General features: G+C 39.5%; 1 protein-coding gene across 1 annotated transcript in view; it reads right to left on the bottom strand.

The window, feature by feature from the left end:
* Positions 1-12717, bottom strand: part of CD46 (CD46 molecule) — a 32399-nt gene extending 19682 nt beyond the window's left edge. The window contains exons 1-5 of the mRNA XM_075996880.1: positions 12462-12717; positions 4565-4753; positions 4132-4234; positions 2043-2128; positions 636-833 (exon numbers count right to left, since the gene is read on the bottom strand). Coding sequence (XP_075852995.1) covers positions 636-833; positions 2043-2128; positions 4132-4234; positions 4565-4753; positions 12462-12582 — 697 coding nt within the window. The 5' untranslated portion in view covers positions 12583-12717. The remainder of the gene's footprint in view (positions 1-635; positions 834-2042; positions 2129-4131; positions 4235-4564; positions 4754-12461) is intronic.
* Positions 12718-17197: the final 4480 nt, after the last annotated feature.

A 17197-nucleotide genomic window follows, 5' to 3' on the forward strand; every position in this document is an offset into this window, starting at 1 on the left:
GATTAAATAATGTACTTGGAATTATTTCAATTTTTTGGAATTTGTTAAAAATTATCTTATTGCTTAGAATTTGGTCTACCTTTGAGAATGTTCCATGTGTACTTGAAAACAATACGTATTTTGTTGGTATTCAGTGATTCCTTTCTTTCAAGGGGCAAATCCCCTCCCGTGTCTCCATGTTTTTGGTCACTCTCCAATCCCTTAAACATTTGGGGATTTTTAAAATAAATTTTATCCAGAGTTTAACATTCCTATTGGTGAGAAGGTTAGTTAGTCTGTTACAATCTACTCTACCATTACTTATAGCCAGAACTCTTAGATTTCTTATAATACAAGATCAAACTTTCTTATGTGTATGCTGGTTTTATTGGTTCTTTCAAGCAAAAGAAATCATAATTCATGCCCCTACACAGTAGCTCACAATGTATAAAACAAACACATGGGGGTAAGCAATAGGGAACTCTACAGCTAGAACTATTTTTTTACTCGAATGGAGAGATATAAATTAAATCAGAAACCAATTTTACAGGAGGAGGACGCCATATGCTTGTGTTGTTTACTTTTAGGTAAAACTATTTCCAAAATGCTTCCACAGTATTTACAAATGAAGAAGGAAATAAAGGAAAGAGTATTACCTTTACACTCAGGAGCATTATGACTCCATTTATGGTGATTAGCACAGTGAATCGTATGCTCTCCAACAAGTGAATATTCCTCTGGTCCAGGTGCAGGATCACAACTATAAGTTACTGCTTCAAGATAATGAAATACTTCTACCTCACTAAAGGTGTGCTTTCCATTTTCTATTTTTGGAGGTGGTAGACACAAAATCTCTTAAAAAGGGGGAAAAAGGAAATGAAAGGCAAAAGGAAAGGCAAACAATTAAGGCAGCATTAATAAAGTTCTATGGACTGCCTTCAATAAATTCATCAAGCTAGGATTTCTATGAGCTGGTTGGGAATTCAATATCCATTCATAAGATGGTTTATGGGAAAATATATTATCTCAAATTCAAGCCATTAACATAGTAATGAATTTTAGGAACAAAACAACTCATTTTCTTGAAGTATATAATGCCTATATTTATTTGCAAAGCCATGCTAAACTTTGTTCTAGTCATCATAAAAGATGCTGATGACTTAATGAGAAAATATGCTTGTGATTAAAAACTAAACGGAGTGTTAGTTGAGAAATGCTTTATAATTTGTAAATATATCCATTCTCTAAATTGGTGGTTCACAATAATACCAAGATACTGTCTTTTTTCACTCTCATCCTTACAAGTATTCAGTGATTTTTTTCCTTGAGGCTACATATTGTGTGATAACATAACAGACCGAATCCAAATGTCTTCCTTTAAGCCGGATATTGAAGAGATTTGCAAAAATGTAAAGCAATGTCACTATTCTCATTAATTTTTTTGTTTTGGAAAATTTTTATTCTCCGTAAAAGTTACATTACATATGTTAACATATACTGAGTGTATTGTTCTTACAAATGAATCAGTAATTATTTTAAAACCTCTCAGTTTCAATCCCAATATAATAAATATCAATAGATACAACCAATATAAAGGAAAGATCACTGGGATCCTTATTAATCATAAAGCATAGAGGGGTCCTGAAGTCAAAAAGTTTGAGAACTATTGGTCTAAATTTTTTTTTTTTTTTAATTCTTTTTTTTTTTTTTTTTTTGAGACAGAGTCTCGCTTTGTTGCCCAGGCTAGAGTGAGTGCCGTGGCGTCAGCCTAGCTCACAGCAACCTCAAACTCCTGGGCTCGAGCGATCCTTCTGCCTCAGCCTCCCTGGTAGCTGGGACTACAGGCATGTGCCACCATGCCCGGCTAATTTTTTATATATATATCAGTTAGCCAATTGATTTCTTTCTATTTATAGTAGAGACGGGGTCTCGCTCTTGCTCAGGCTGGTTTTGAACTCCTGACCTTGAGCAATCCGCCCGCCTCGGCCTCCCAAGAGCTAGGATTACAGGCGTGAGCCACAGCGCCCGGCCTGGTCTAAATTTTAAAAAGAGAATTTACTTACTTTCACATACTGCAGGCTTATCACTCCAAACTGGACCCTCTTCTTTAAGTTGACAACGTAAAATTGCTTCACCAATTAAGTAATAACTAAATGAAAAAATGTTACTGTTTTCTTTGGCAGTTAAGATATACAAAATAATGAATGAAATTTTTATATAGTCATTTTTCTATGCTGCAGTAGTTTGAGGGAGAAGTTTCTTAAACAACATACTATCTGATGAAAGTGCTAAATAAATGTGCAATTTAATCAAATAAAGAATTTCTCCATTTGAATACACGTTGGCCAAGAGCAAAGATGTCTAAATAAATCTGCTGCGCCTGACAGTCTGGCCTTTTTGCTGTCTCCTATATTCACATTATACATTCATTTCCGTACCTTTGCTCATGCCATTCTGCTCAGTAAAGACAATGACCATTGTAGAGAGCTCAGGCCCTAGAGCTGGACTGCCTGGATTTGAGTCTCTGCTCCACAACTTACTAGTTACTTGAGCATGAGCAAGTCACTTAAAGTGTCTCTTGCTCAGTTTCCACATCAATTTAAAGGGGATAAAAGTATATACCTCATGGGGTTGTTTAAAGGATTATATGAGTTAGTATCTGACACACAGTAAATGTTAGGTAAATTTTAGCTCTTAGTAATATTATTTAGATCAGAATATCTTTCTAGGAATTCCTCAGGAAAACCCGTACTCAATGAAATCTTGCCAGATGATTTAAATTCACCAGAATTGCTCCTTCTTCTGGACTCTCACTGTAATTGTCATGAATAATTCCACTTATTTGGTATTTTTCATTTACTGTTTTGCCTTGGATAGCTTTGGGTGTATATTGTATTTCTCAATAAGAACTTCTTCAAGAAGGGTCCATGTCTTAAACTTTGGTATCTCTCAAAGAACCTAGCAGGCTCTATGTAACTATTAACTGAATGTTCCAATATTTAACTTGACTAAACTAAAAAACAATTAGTGAAACCACCTTACATAGTCACACCTGATTTTTCTCCCAAGGCTCACTCATTTTTTTTCTTACTATAGTGTGTTACTGCTACAGATTGAATGTGGTTTATCCCCACCAAAATTCAGGTTGAAATTTCATTGCCAGTGTAACAGTAGTGAGAGGTGGTGGGGTCTTTAGGAGGTGATTAGGTTGTTAAAAGGGATAAGGCCTTTCTAGAGGGAAGTTCTGAGTGAGTTCTCGAGGGAATGAGTGAATTCTCCTTCTCTCAGGATCGGATTAGTTACCACAAGAACAGGTGGTCATGCTTTGTCTTTTTTTATGTGCACTTGCTTTCCCTTTCACTTTCCGATATGCTATCATGCAGCACAAAAGCCCTCACCAGATACTGCTGCCATGTCCTTGGACCTTCCAGCCTCCAGAACTGTGAGCTGAATAAACTTCTTTTCTTTATAAATTACCCAGCCTCAGGTATTCTGTTATAGCAACAGAAAACAGACTAAGAATATTACATTCATTCTCCAAATGCACATTTTTCGCAAACGTCCAGTATCCCCAGTAGCTACTATTAAAAAAGCCCTACAGAACAAAGGTTATTATTAAGTGTTCAGTGCCTTCTTGAGATGCTTCAATTCTTTGCAGTAGTCTCAAAAATAAGGTTTTTCCAACTGAGAGATTTTAACCAATATGGTGGTAAAGGGCTAACCAGGTCAAGTTTGGTCTGGTAACACCTTACAGAGTTATGTGGATATAAGAATATCTTTGGTTGACAATTCTACCTCCCATTTCTGTGAGCCCTACTTCAACTCTGAGAGTTAGCAGATTTAAATAGGGTCTACTTTGTTGTAAAGGATGAAGTCACCATGATTACTGCATTCCTAATGCTTACAATAGGCTTTTTATTAGACATAGCAAGTATTACACAGTTTCACTTTTCTTCAATTTCAATTTTTTTTCTATTTATTACAAATCTACCTCCATAAAACACCCAAGAGTTGTTTGGCTAAAAATACAACTTGCCACACAGAGAGCAAAATTAAATCAAGTTAATATGAATGCTTAAGAAGAAAAGCAAAACAAAACTAAAATTATTAATATTTACCTTATTTCCTCTAAGGAACAACTTACTTACTTACCCCCAATGACATTCATAGTGCACCTCAAAACCCCATGAGTAAGTTCCATTTACAAACACTACTCGGCCATTTTCAGGATCCTTTGGGAATGAACATGAATCTCCTAAAAGAAAATAATTTTGAAGTTTATTTTTTTAATCCAGTTTCAAAATGGATTTGAATCAAAATCCAAATTCTACATTGCTATTTTAATTCATGAGAATATTACTTCTTTATTTAACTATCATAAGGACAACCTTAAGATTCACCTTTACTCAGGCAATCAAATGCAAAAAAAAAGATTCCCTGGAGACCTCTCAAAGCCTGAAAAAAAAATACATTGCTATCTTAAACCTCATTTCATATGAAAAAATCATCTCAATAGCAGAAGATACACCCTCAAATGTGTGAAAAGGTCTAGCACAAGCAGAAAAAAAGAGGCTTGTGTACTTACTAAAACAGGCTTCATCTGTGGCAGGAAACCATGAATGATTCTTCTCACAAAAAGTAAGGAGGGAAAGAGGAGGAATATAAAAATATCCTTTTTTACACTTGTAGTGTACTTCTTCCCCAACTTCATAATAGGGTTTAAGTTCACTAATGAGCTCCATTGCTTCAAATTCTGGTGGGTCCTCACAGGCATCTAGAGACAAGAGAAGAAGAACACAAAGATGAAGTACTGATATTAGTTTCACCAGCCAGGGACTGTAGTCTGACAGCAGGTAGCACAGAAAAAATAGAAAGGTCCTTGGCAAGATTTTAAATGATTATTCCACACTTAACGTGGTGGTAATAGTGGAAGAATGTGTCTTGCTTGTTTTAGTAACATCCAATTAGCTTTTGGTTTGTTTGGGAATAAAGTGAATTTTCATTCAACAGTGAATTGAAGAGACACCATCAGTGTCTTTGGTCTTAAAAAAATACACATAGGTATGCATCTTTTCCTACGTTTTTCTAATGTCATTTAAAAACTAACCTTTCCTCTAAGAAATCTTCTATAGTATATAAAGCACTCTGCTCAGATTACTCTCTCACAGTTTGAAACAAAAACTTACGACATCTTGTGACTTCAGGCTCTGTCTCCCCTTGGAAGGCAAGTTCCTAGAGATCAAGGACCATGTCTTCTTTTTCTACTATGCTATACCCAGTGGGTGTTCAAGAAATGCTATGGCAAGAGGTGATTATTAAATAAACACGGTAGATTTCAGAGATCAAAATAAATATGGACCCAAAGTATTTCAAACTATAAGACTTCATTTCATTTGTTTCATATAAATGAATTGAGCATCATGTAAGTGACTAGATGCCACAGAAGTATAAGAATTTACTACTTTGGATAGCCTTACATGAATTTGGTTTTGTTTTGTTTTCTTGAACATTAAACACAATTTAATCTTTCCCCACTGATCACTGCATCATGAATTCCCTCAGAAGTCCTTGACGCAGCTATTGGGCTGTTTATCCAACATATCTCTACAGTAAAGCTACTATATTGCTGTGCTTTCAGAATTTTTTATTTCCGTTTTTTTCCCCTCCCTACAGTGGTATTGCTTCTACTTCTGCAATTCATCTTCCTTTTAATTATCTGTGCACTTGTAAACCTAACCGATATGTTAGAACATTTATGTAAAATAAGATGAAAGAGAGATCAAGTAAAGGCCTAAAGTGCTGAAGTAATACAAAAGTCTCTCCTACGAGGGAAGGAGCCAAAGAGATAGTTTGATTTCTGAGGTGCCTTTTCATTTTCACTCCCTGCATCTCGGTCATATTTCAGATTGAGATTGGTCAAGACAACTCTAACCAAGGGAAATGTTACCCTCATTTCATGTCATATTTTAAATTCTAAAATTCTCCATATGTATACTGTCCAACATTTTATTTACGCCATGCCCTGCAGTCCACCTATCGGCAATAAGTTTTCAACATTTCCGCTGTGCTTGACCTTGGTATCTGAATGTGCCTTGATCAACCGCCTAAAACAAACAAACAAAAAAAGCAAGCAAAAAGCCCTAGGAATTAAAAGCATTGTTTAAAAATAAAATCAGTATAGAGTTGAGTTATATTGCTAACATTAAACTTCCAAACTACCCTGAGCCAGGCATTGTCACTTTACGATGGGAAATAAAAAGGGCTAGAAATGCTACATAATTCTGCTTTAGAAAAAAATGTTTAACATCATTCAAGAATTTCCTGGAACCACTAAGACAGAAATCAACTAACAGCATGCCAGTGTTAAATCAGTATCCTTTGTATTATACTTTTATGTTTAGTAACTTTCTTGAAAGCAGATACAAAGAGGATTCCTAACCTTACTTTCACATGTAGTGCTCTATATGGAAAAAGAAATATCAGTTAGATGATTTAGTCCATTCAACTAATTCTCCTCCCTACCCTACACCAAAAAAGACATGTTTTCAACAATGTACAGAGTTTAAAATTTTTGGTTTGTCAACCAGTGGATTAAATGCTTTATATACTATAATAATTATGTCCAATATCACATTTTTATATTATAATAAAAATGTTTTCCACTCCTCAAGAACACTGAATTTTCTTCCTATGGAGATTTTCAAATTAAACATTCTCAGCTCCTGAAAAACAGTATCTTGACTTATATCTTCTAGCTATTTTATAATATACTTAATACTAAGCTGCAATGCTATACTTTAATAATAGATGCCATTAAATAATATGATAGGCTGCATTCAGAAAATTCCCCAAAGTTCCCGGTCTGTTTCAGTTAAGTGAATTACTTCTCTGCACTGGATACACTCAACTGTCCACCTTAGCTACACTCACACCTGCTTGCAAAATTAACCCTCTGGAGTGAGCATATACCCACATCCCTGCCTAGACTGCTATCACCAGAAATTCATGGTATCTGACCACAGTTGGAACTGCAAAGAAACCTGACCATCTTGCTCCTTCTCCCATTGGCCACACAACCTATTTTTAAACCTTCTTTGTTCCTCAAAACACAGCTGTGACAGCTACTTTATTTCTCACCTCCCACTCATTTTTAGGCCCACACACACACAAAAAAAATCACTTCAATTACTTTTAAAGTCATTAAATGGCCTCCTCCTCGTTAAATTTATCCTAACAGTCTCTTCCTCAGTAGTTTTAGTTACTCTCAATAATACCTGGAGCTACTGATTGAACATGGCGCTAACATGGTGCCGACCACACTTATCTGGGTGTCTGTGTACCCCATTAAGACCCTCAAAGACAGGGACTATGCCTATGGTTTGTCTATACCCCAGCATATAGCAGAGAAAGAGTAGGAGTGTGCTGAAAAATGAAGAGGAACAGATTACTTCCTTGACATCTCTCAACACAAAACATTGGGTTACATGCCCTCATGATGTGTTAATTGATGCCTATCATAGCACTTTTCATATTGTGATTATCGCTTGTTTAGATCCCCCAGGAGATTGTCATCATCTTGAGGACCAGCCAGGTCTCATTCATGACTGCATTTTGAGGACCAAGTGTCAGAGCTGAATAAGCTGAATGAGTACTATTGTGGGGCGCGGTGTTAACGCCATTGCAAGATGGCGCCGGCTTCCTGGTCACACCCTACTGTGCGTCTGACAAACAGATGTTCAGCGCATGTGCAAAGCCTTGCCTCCTCTCCTGTTCTGTGTTGACCAATCAGGTTATGCCCCGTGTACTTACTGTCTATATAAGCAGCCACCGAGAACGCCTCGGCGTCTTCAGCATGTAACCAGTTAAGCAATCCCCATTAAAGCGTTGTCAGAAGAACTCCGGTTGCCGCGTCTTCCTTGCTGGCGAGGCGGGCGTGACATACTATTATCAGTTCTAAAACATTCTTAGGTCAAAACCCAAATTCTTTACTGTTTAGCCAACTTGCTTCAGTGATACCTGCAAATTGTAATGTTTTTCTGTGCTGTTTTTATGCCTGTCTTCAAAATTTTTTCATTAGTTTGGTAATAGACTTTTTCCCTTTATGAGAGTTTTCATTTCTTTCGTGTCAAAATATTTATACTTTATTAGTTTATTATGAACCCATTCTCCATTACTAGTATTATTAGAAATGGAATTTTTTTTCTTTTTCTAAAATTTTTAATTTTTAAATTTTTTATTGATACATAATAGCTGTACATATTTTTGCAGTGTATATGATAATTTGATATATTCATATAATCAAATCAGGGTAACTGGGATATTGATCACCTTATTTATCTTTTCCTTATGCTAGAAATAAATATAAATTATTCTCTTCTAGCTATTTTGAAATGTACAATTGATTAATGTCAACTATAGACACCCTACGTATCTATCAAATACCAGGTCTTAAGAAACGGTATTTTAACACTACCAAAGGAGAACTCGAGATACCGTGGGTTATATTTTTTTCTGAAGTATGGAAATGACAGATTTCAGCTTGTTTCTTAAATAGCAATGATAATAATTTGAGAAATGGCAAACATTAAGCACTATTTGTGCCATGCATTATTTTAAGTGTTTTTAAAGTAACTTAATCTTCATAATCATACTATATCCCCCCCCTTCCCCCTTGGGATGAACAAATTAGGCTGTCGTAAGGTGAAGAAACTTGCCCAAGAATACATTCCAAGTAGGTGGCAGACCCAGTGATCAAGCCAGTAATCAACCCACACTGGGGAACCACCATTAAACTATTTCCCATTACTGTCACTCATCTGGAACCCCCACATGCACATAGTGTATCTGCAATTTAGTCTTCAAGAAACTGTCTTCTGCTGTGCCTGGGGAAACTAAAACAACCCTAGTTTAGATTCATGTTGTGCAAAGTCAAACAAAAGGGCTCAGGTTGTCCTAAAAGGACAGGTAATAACATCAGAGTCTGAATTTATGAAAGTAACTGTCTGTTGCTAACAAGTGGTTACTTTTCACAACGGCTCACTTGTGATCCAGTCCTTTCCCATTTTCTTGCCTCCACTGCCCTATTGCTGACACATGAGTAGCTTGGCAATCCAGTTGTACTAGATCTTGGTGCCTTTGCTCACATTGCTGCTGCTTCTCTGAATTCCCTTCCTCCCTGGTCAGCTGCAACTTCTACTCAACTCTTGTTTTCCTTGACTTAACACATTAACTGCCATGTGAGTTGTGTTTAACTCATGCTGGTTTGGGGCCCAGGGCCTCATGAAGCATATATACATAACTCCCATGTCTCACAGGAGTCACGAGAACTATTTTTCAAGTTGCATATAATTTGTGCACATGAAACAATAAAAAACACATTTTTTCATTAAATTAGGATCATTTTGTTTTCAGAATTTTTATTCTATTTTCATAACAAAACACCCTGGCCCCAAGGAAACAAATGTTTTTTCTAGTATGGCAGTCAATGTGTTAATCTACTCATCATAGCCTCTAGGAAGCATTTTCGGCCTCCCTCTGGGAAGCAGTGATTAATTGCCTCCCTCTGGCCTCTCCTCTGCCTGGATCTCTCGGGGAGCTTTCCCATGCTTTTGTGTTTAACAGTTAACATGCCTGACTCCATTCACCCACATGGACCACACCTAGCCAATATGTTCCTCACAGCGGCAATTCAAAGACATTTGGCACACTACTGCTGTCAAACATAAAACAATAGTGAAGAATATGCTGTAACAAATTTCATATTGAAAATAGCCATCTTAAAGCTTTACACATTGGAGAAAGGAGATTTAGCTATTTCTTTTGTTGCGATTGTGTGTGAGCACTTATTGATCTTGCCTTCCTTAACTGAAAAGAACAGAAAGACCTAATAAAACAGGTAGAAGAGACCGCACACAACAGGAGATTGTGGGTTTTGTCCAAAACAAGCACCCCCCTTCAAGAGGCATGCAACTGGTCCCAAAAGTTGATGTCTTCCCTGTCTGCTATCTTGTATCATTTAGCAACTACCTCTGAGATGGCAGGCCTCCCATGCGCAGCACTGTCTGCTTACAAAACCTCCTCAGGAGTTGCTCCAAAAATGAAATGCTTACATCATCCATGTATTCTGACTACGTAGCATAGTTGAGTTCTCATCTTTACTTTCGCTACTTTCGCTCATCTTTTACTTTCCCAGCTTAGCTTTACTTTACTTTCTCGATATTACCTTTCAACCTTAACCTTGTTTTTCCATCTCTTCATTTTCAATTTTGTTACCTTCTATACTGCACCTTATTTGCTTTATTTATCTATTTTCCTCTATTGCAAATAGCTTTCATAGCCTTCTTCAACTTTTAGTTTTAAGCCTATTCTAAATATTATTTAAAAAAAAAAAACAAAAACTTCCTTTTGTTTTCTTCTTACCACTACTCCTCCTTATCCCTCACTCCTCTCCAAAATGAACTTTTTAGTAAGATGCAAGACCGGGAGTCCTGCAATCCCTGGAGAGTCTACATAGACACGGAGACAGATACTTTCTGACCCTCAGCTGCCCCTGCGCTAGCTTTTTGGGTACCACAGAAAAGCCACCCTAAGCATCACTCCTTAAAGAACCTTCCTCCTGGAAGCAGGAGGAATTTTTTCTTAGGCTCTATCTAAGCTCCAGCCAAATACTATATTTAATTTTCTGATACTTAACAGATGTTGAAACTGAGTCAGTGTTAATACTGAGGCAAAAAAAAAATTGGCACTTGGAACACAAGTGTGACAAGACAGACAAGATTTCTCCATTCGGATGGGAAGACACAGGGAACAGAAAAAACAGTTTTAGAAAGGCGATTACAAGCTGGGGGGAGTTGGGAGGGTGGGTGGGTGTCTACTTGAAATAAGAGTGGCCAGAGAAGGAGTGTGCAGGCTGAGAAAGAGCCAATGTTACAGTGAGTCAGGAGGAGAATGCTCCAAGGCGCAAGACACAGCAAGAGCAAATGCCCTAGAGCAGTAGAGTTTGACCTGTGTTATTAAGCAGGAAAAAGTCTTCCCTGCCTTCAGTCATTTGTTAAATGCTGTCAGAGAATCATGCCGCTTTCTTCCAGAGCACTTCCCTTGATCTATGATAGCACTATTTGTAATAGTATTGCTTTGAATTTTTTTAAAAAGAATGATGTTTAGAGTGAACGTCCCATTAAATTTTAGCAAATAGTGATTGATTCCTTGTATTGCTGGCACTGGGGACATAACAACGAACAAAACAAAGTCCTTGCTTATATTCCTGCATGTATGTGTGTATAAACATAGTAAAATAAGGATCATGGAGATGGGAATGGTTTGCGATTGCCTATCACCAGAACCTGGCATGTATGAGATAAATATTTTTTGAATGAATGCTGCTAAGAAAAGAAATGCAGCATACACACTGTATATGTAATAGGGTCCTAAATATAATTAGAAACACATGAGGCGCACATACAAGTCAGAAGGAAACACACCATAATATTATGAATGGTTGTCCTTTGATTGTGTTTTATACAGGCATGTACTTTTTTAGCATGTATTTTTTAAAAGTATTTATTCCATTCAATTAAACACAAAACTTTAGTGGGATGGGTGTTCAGCTTTAGTTTATGAGCTGCAGGGGAAAACCAACCAGATTAACACTATTTATTGTTTTTTCTTCTGATTCTAATTTCTCACTAGGTTTGTTTACTAGTGTTTTTCAGGTTGCTTCACATATCTCAAATATGACCCAAACTGATGAAAAGAGGAAAAACCCAACGCCAAAAATCCATTAGGTAATAGAATCAGATACTGTCTATACTGGTTGGAAACAGGAAACAGGAAGATGCCTAGAGGAGGAGAAGGGAGAGGAGGAGAAGAAGAAAGATAATGCCAGCCACTTGTAAACCAAGACCAAATAGGAGACTGTTCACTTAGAGTACAACAAGCATGGCGGGCCCTTCCCATCCCTCTAACCCCAGGCACCAAGGGCCTGCTCCCCAGCCCGAGGGCAATGACCCCAGCCTACCCTCCCCAGACACAGCCCGCGCGCGCACCGCGCACAAAGCGCACGGGGAGCGTCGCGGCCCGCACGCACGGGCTCCGCAGGGCAGGCCTCAGGCGCACAGCACACTCGGAGCGACACCTGGCCGGCGTGTCGCCCGGCCCAGCCCGCCGCCGGAGCGCAGGAGACGCGCTTGCAGCCCTCACCTCTGGGCCCTAACGCACGAACACCGGCTCGCCAAGGCGCCACCTTCCCGGCCCAGGAAACGCGGTAGCAACACTCCCCCGCACCTGGGCACTCCCGGGCACGCCCTCGCCTGGGGCACCGCTCCGCACTCCCCAGCCCGACACACACGCGCGCGCGCCCTGTCCCTCGCGCCCCGGGGAGCCCTGGCCCGTCCCCAGCGCCAGCCCCGCGCCCCCTGCCGAGCGAGGCTCCGGCCCGGCGGCGGGCGCGCACTCGCTCTCCAGGGCACTCGCCTCCCACCTACCCGAGCAGGTGGAAAGCAGCAACGCCACGGCCCCCAGAAGGGTCCCCAGGAAGCCCAGGTAAGGAGAGGGACTCTCGCAGCGGCGGGGAGGCGCCCAGCGCGGCGCGGATGACGCCTTCATTCTTCTGGCGTCCGGCGGGAAACTGAGCGCCGGTCGGGCAGCACACCGCTCCCGAGTCCAGCTGTCAAACGCAACAATCCCCACACCACAGAGTGCCCGGGGCCGCGGAGCAGGTGGGCGGGGCGTGGCCGCGCCGGGGCGGAAATGAGGCGGCGCCGCGCGGCCGCAGCCAATCGGCGGGCTGCAGGCCGCAGCCAATCGGCGGGGAGAGGGGCGCGCCGGGCCGGGGCTCCCGGCGGGGTCCCGCGGGCGCCGTCCGCTCCTCCCCGGCGCCCGGCCGTCCCTCGCCAGGTCCCCTGCGGACCCGCCCGGAAGTGCGCAGCGACTTGCGGGCGAGAGGGCCGGCTCCCCGCGGGGTCTGGAACCCGGGAAGGGTGAAAGGGAAACTGAGCTGGCAGGGTCATCATTTCCGGAAACTCAGGACTGGAATCTTAGAGGACGTCGACCTAAAAATAGAGACCCAGAGCAAAGGCAGCGGGTCACCCTGCGCCAGCACCCGTCAGGGTTCTTTTTATCTTCGGGTAGTCCAGGCCGTCCGGCCTACCGGGGCCCTTAGTCCATATTTGTCACTATTAGTCAGGCATTATTAGGGACTGTATTTTAAGCGTTCCTTGCTTAAATGCCTGCTACCGAATTGTCTCAGGGCCTCCTAGTTTTCCACATCTCAAAGATCTGGCCACTGCACTCCCAACCCCTAATGTCATTTGCTCTTGCCTCTACTCCCTTGAGAGGTCCCACGGGAATATGAATTATTAAGCAACACCAACACCGTGCCTGCCATTAGTATATTGGGACTCTGTGGGGCCCTTGTCCTTGAGCAACTGAATGTTTTATTGAAGATGGAATATACATTCATGGAAAATGTAAGGACAAGGGTGTGCTGAGTGCCAAATTGCGGGAAACAATAAATTCCATAGGATCTGGAGTGGGTGGGGATTGGTTAGGTGAAGTGGATAAAGGGGAGAACTTCACTGGTGAAACAATCTCTGGAAGATGCTGGGAAAATGATAATACAATGAGGAAGATCGATTTGTAGAGCTGTGAGTCCTGTATGACTGGCAAAAGGAAAAAGAACATGACTGGCATTAAAAGAGCAAATATAAAGAGTTGACATTTTCTTCCTCTCAGATTGGCAAAGAATTAAAAAAAAAAAGTTATAGTGTAGGGGGAAAGTTTAAACTTTTCAGTATGTTCAAAGTCTTAAAGTGGACATGACTTTTAGGTCACCAATGCCACTTAAGAGTTTATCCCAGAGAAATCACCAAAGCTGTGAGCAAAGATTTAAAATACTGGAAAAAATGTAAACCCTAAGTGTCAAACAACAGTATTAAGGAATTTGTGGTAGGTACCTCTGTGTAATGGAATTCTATGCAGCAAGCATTGAAAAAGATTATCAACATGAGAAACTATATTTGTAAGTGGAAAAAGCAGACTCCAAATCAGTATGTGCCTTTTGGCATTCGTTTTATTAAAACAAAAGTACCATATTGATGATACATACACATAGAAAAGAGACTAGTTGGAAATACAATGAAATTAACAATATAGTTGATGGTATTATAGATATTTCATTTTCTTTGTGCTTTTCAGTTTTCTAAGTTTTCTATATTAACCCTATGTTACATTTAGAATAAGGCAAAGAAAAAATTTTTAAAAATCCAATCCATATATCAAGGGCTGTTTTGTTCATTGAATGACGGGGGTAGAAACTTGTATTGCACAAGTTTAGGATATGAGATGATGGTGAGGAAATGGAGGCTTACTGTATACACCTCAAATGTGTCTTCTGGAATTATAGAATTTATATGTATTTAATACAGCCCTAGACCTGAGATGTTACTGAAAACTTACTGGGTTCATCAAACCATGGAATTTTCTCTCCCTGTCAGATCAACAAAAATTTTTAAATTCTTGGCAGAGAATATAAAACTTGAAGTGTGGAGGAGGTATATCAAATAAACACCTTAGTATCTTGGATTATAAAGTCCAGATATTCCATGATGGCAATTAGAAGAAGTATAATTAAGGAGACAGTGAATAGGAAACTCAGGGAGAATTATTATTTCTGTTAATACTTATAGTAAGTTCCTTTGGCTCAATGCTGGCACTTCTTTGTGAAAACAATCTATTGTTCCCTGCAAAGATAAATATTAAAAATCCCCCATCTATGTCAAGGCTTAGAAGAAAGATTTCTTTTTGGTCATGAGAAAATGTAAAAGATAGGAGAAAAAATATGGCTCATATCTGGTTTCCCAGTTTCAAGTGCTGGATTAGATTCAGAGATTGGTATTTTATTGGAACTGTCTTTCAGTCAGTGGAATTTCTGTGACTAGGGTTCATCAAGCCATTCTTAATATACTTGAAGACTTTGACATTGAATTTTTTTAAAACTTATTTTGAGTTGACCCAACTGAGGCTCCATTTGAAAGATTCTGAGCCTTGTTCCCTATTTTTCTAAACAAATTCACGAGGCAGGGATAGAGTTTTCTTACAGTGTCTCCAGTGCCAAAATCTGTAGTAGGTGTACAATAAACTCCTGGTAACTATTGTATGAAATAAATGGTTCTTGCTATCAAGTGCATTTAACATGTCTCTGCCAATTCTCCCCAGCATGAATGTGCTAGATGCTGGTAAAATTCTGAGAGATTTTGATTATAATAATGTTAAACACTAGGAAATAAGGCAGGATTTATCTCTAAAAGGAATGAGCTACAACTGTCTGCACAGAAAACTATCCTGAGTCGGGTATTGCAAGCTTACTTGTGAAGAGCTACTGTCTACCCCTTAGCTTTGAGATCATTTTAGTGACTGGGTTCAAAGGGAGAATGTTGACAGTGAACTTCCTGAGGCCCTGACAAGAGTAGAACTCAACAAGTCAAAGTTGTTGTTTTTTTTTTCTTTTTGACAGAGTCTCACTCTGTCGCCCTGGCTAGAGTGCCATGGCGTCAGCCTAGCTCACAGCAACCTCAAACTCCTGGGCTCAAGCCATCCTTCTGCCTCAGCCTCCTGAGTAGCTGGGACTACAGGCATGCACCACCATACCTGGATAATTTTTTCTATATATTTTTAGTTGGCCAATTAATTTCTTTCTATTTTTAGTAGAGACAGGGTCTCGCTCTTGCTCAGGCTGGTTTCGAACTCCTGACCTTTTCAGGACCTTTTCAGGACCTTTCGAACTCCTGAGCGATTCTCCTGCCTCGGCCTCCCAGAGTGAAGTCAAGGTTTTGAATGAAGTAGGGGATTAATCACTAGTGGTTTCCCCAACTCCCCGTAAAGCTTTTGTCAAACTGCCAAAGAGAAGCAAAGCAGAGAATGGAGGATATGTATGTTTGTGGATGAGGTTTAGAACTATGTGTTGGTTTCTTTTAAGGCTTTATGAAAGGTAGTGGGGGTGGAGGTTGGTGTGTGGGGATGTCATTTAAATCATGGCCAACTTCTTCATTAAGATTTAAGGTTAGATGATTCTTTGCCTGTTGAATTGGTATACTGTATTTATATCATGCTTTTCAGAAGTGAGTGTAACAGCCTGAATGGGCTTCTATTTTCACCTGGTAAGCACCTGCCAGCCAATTGACATTCATGGTTGGCCATGTCTGATTCTCCTTCCTGTTAGAAGCAAGAGCATTAATGTGGCATGCCACACCCAACACAGGGATTCTGCAAACAATCAAGTACAGAGAGATGATTAATTTTGTCTCCTCTTGTTTTTTGAAGGCTTTTAAAAGGTAGATACTAATATATTGCAAACCATATTCTATAATTAGATTTGCAAAGATACAGTCTTTTATTCATTTCTCATTATAATGGTAGAGATAGAAAATTTCATTTAAAGGTCTTAGACTTTAACTAACACCTCACACTTAAGTGCACAAAAAAAGCAAAATAAAACAAAGTTAGAAAGTTAGCACTAGGAATAGCTTTGGAGAGCAATTGGTCCAGCCCTTGCTTTTCAGATAAAAATGTAAGGCCAGAGATGAACAGAATTGCTTAATAATACAAGTAAAGTTTGACAGCTTAGTAATTTACCCATAGCTAGTATATATAGTATTTCCCATGATAACTGATATAATGGGGGAAAAAATCTTGTGACTTTCTTGCAATTAAAAGGTCACAGGCATCAGATATTTATTAATCATATTGCTCATTGACCTACTCCATTCTGGAAAAAAATATAGATTTTTTTCTTGTGATAGGGGATTTTAATTCTAAGAAAGGCAAATTCTTAAGAATCTATTTCTAGTCTTCCTTTACGAGTTACTTCTTCAAAATCAAAAAAAATAAGAGATTTGCTAAAAGATCCAACTGAGCAAAAATCCTATCACTGAGTATATTTTCATATATTCTTGGCTACTTGCCCTTCTTTCTTGGTGAGCTGGTTGTTTGTCATTTACCTATGTTTTGGAAGGAAGGGGGAGATTTGGTCTTTAAATTTTTTTTTTTTTTTTGGAAGACAATGTCTGATTTAAATTTTTTTTTTTTTGAGGCAGGATCTCACTCTGTTGCCCAGGCTGGAGTGCAGTGATACGATCATAGCTCACTGAAGCCTAAAACTTCTGGGCTCAAGTGACCCTCCTGCCTCAGTCTCCTCAATAGCTAGGAATACAGGTGCACACCA

Source organism: Microcebus murinus, chromosome 23 (genome assembly GCF_040939455.1).
Source record: "Microcebus murinus isolate Inina chromosome 23, M.murinus_Inina_mat1.0, whole genome shotgun sequence".
Taxonomy (NCBI): domain Eukaryota; kingdom Metazoa; phylum Chordata; class Mammalia; order Primates; family Cheirogaleidae; genus Microcebus; species Microcebus murinus.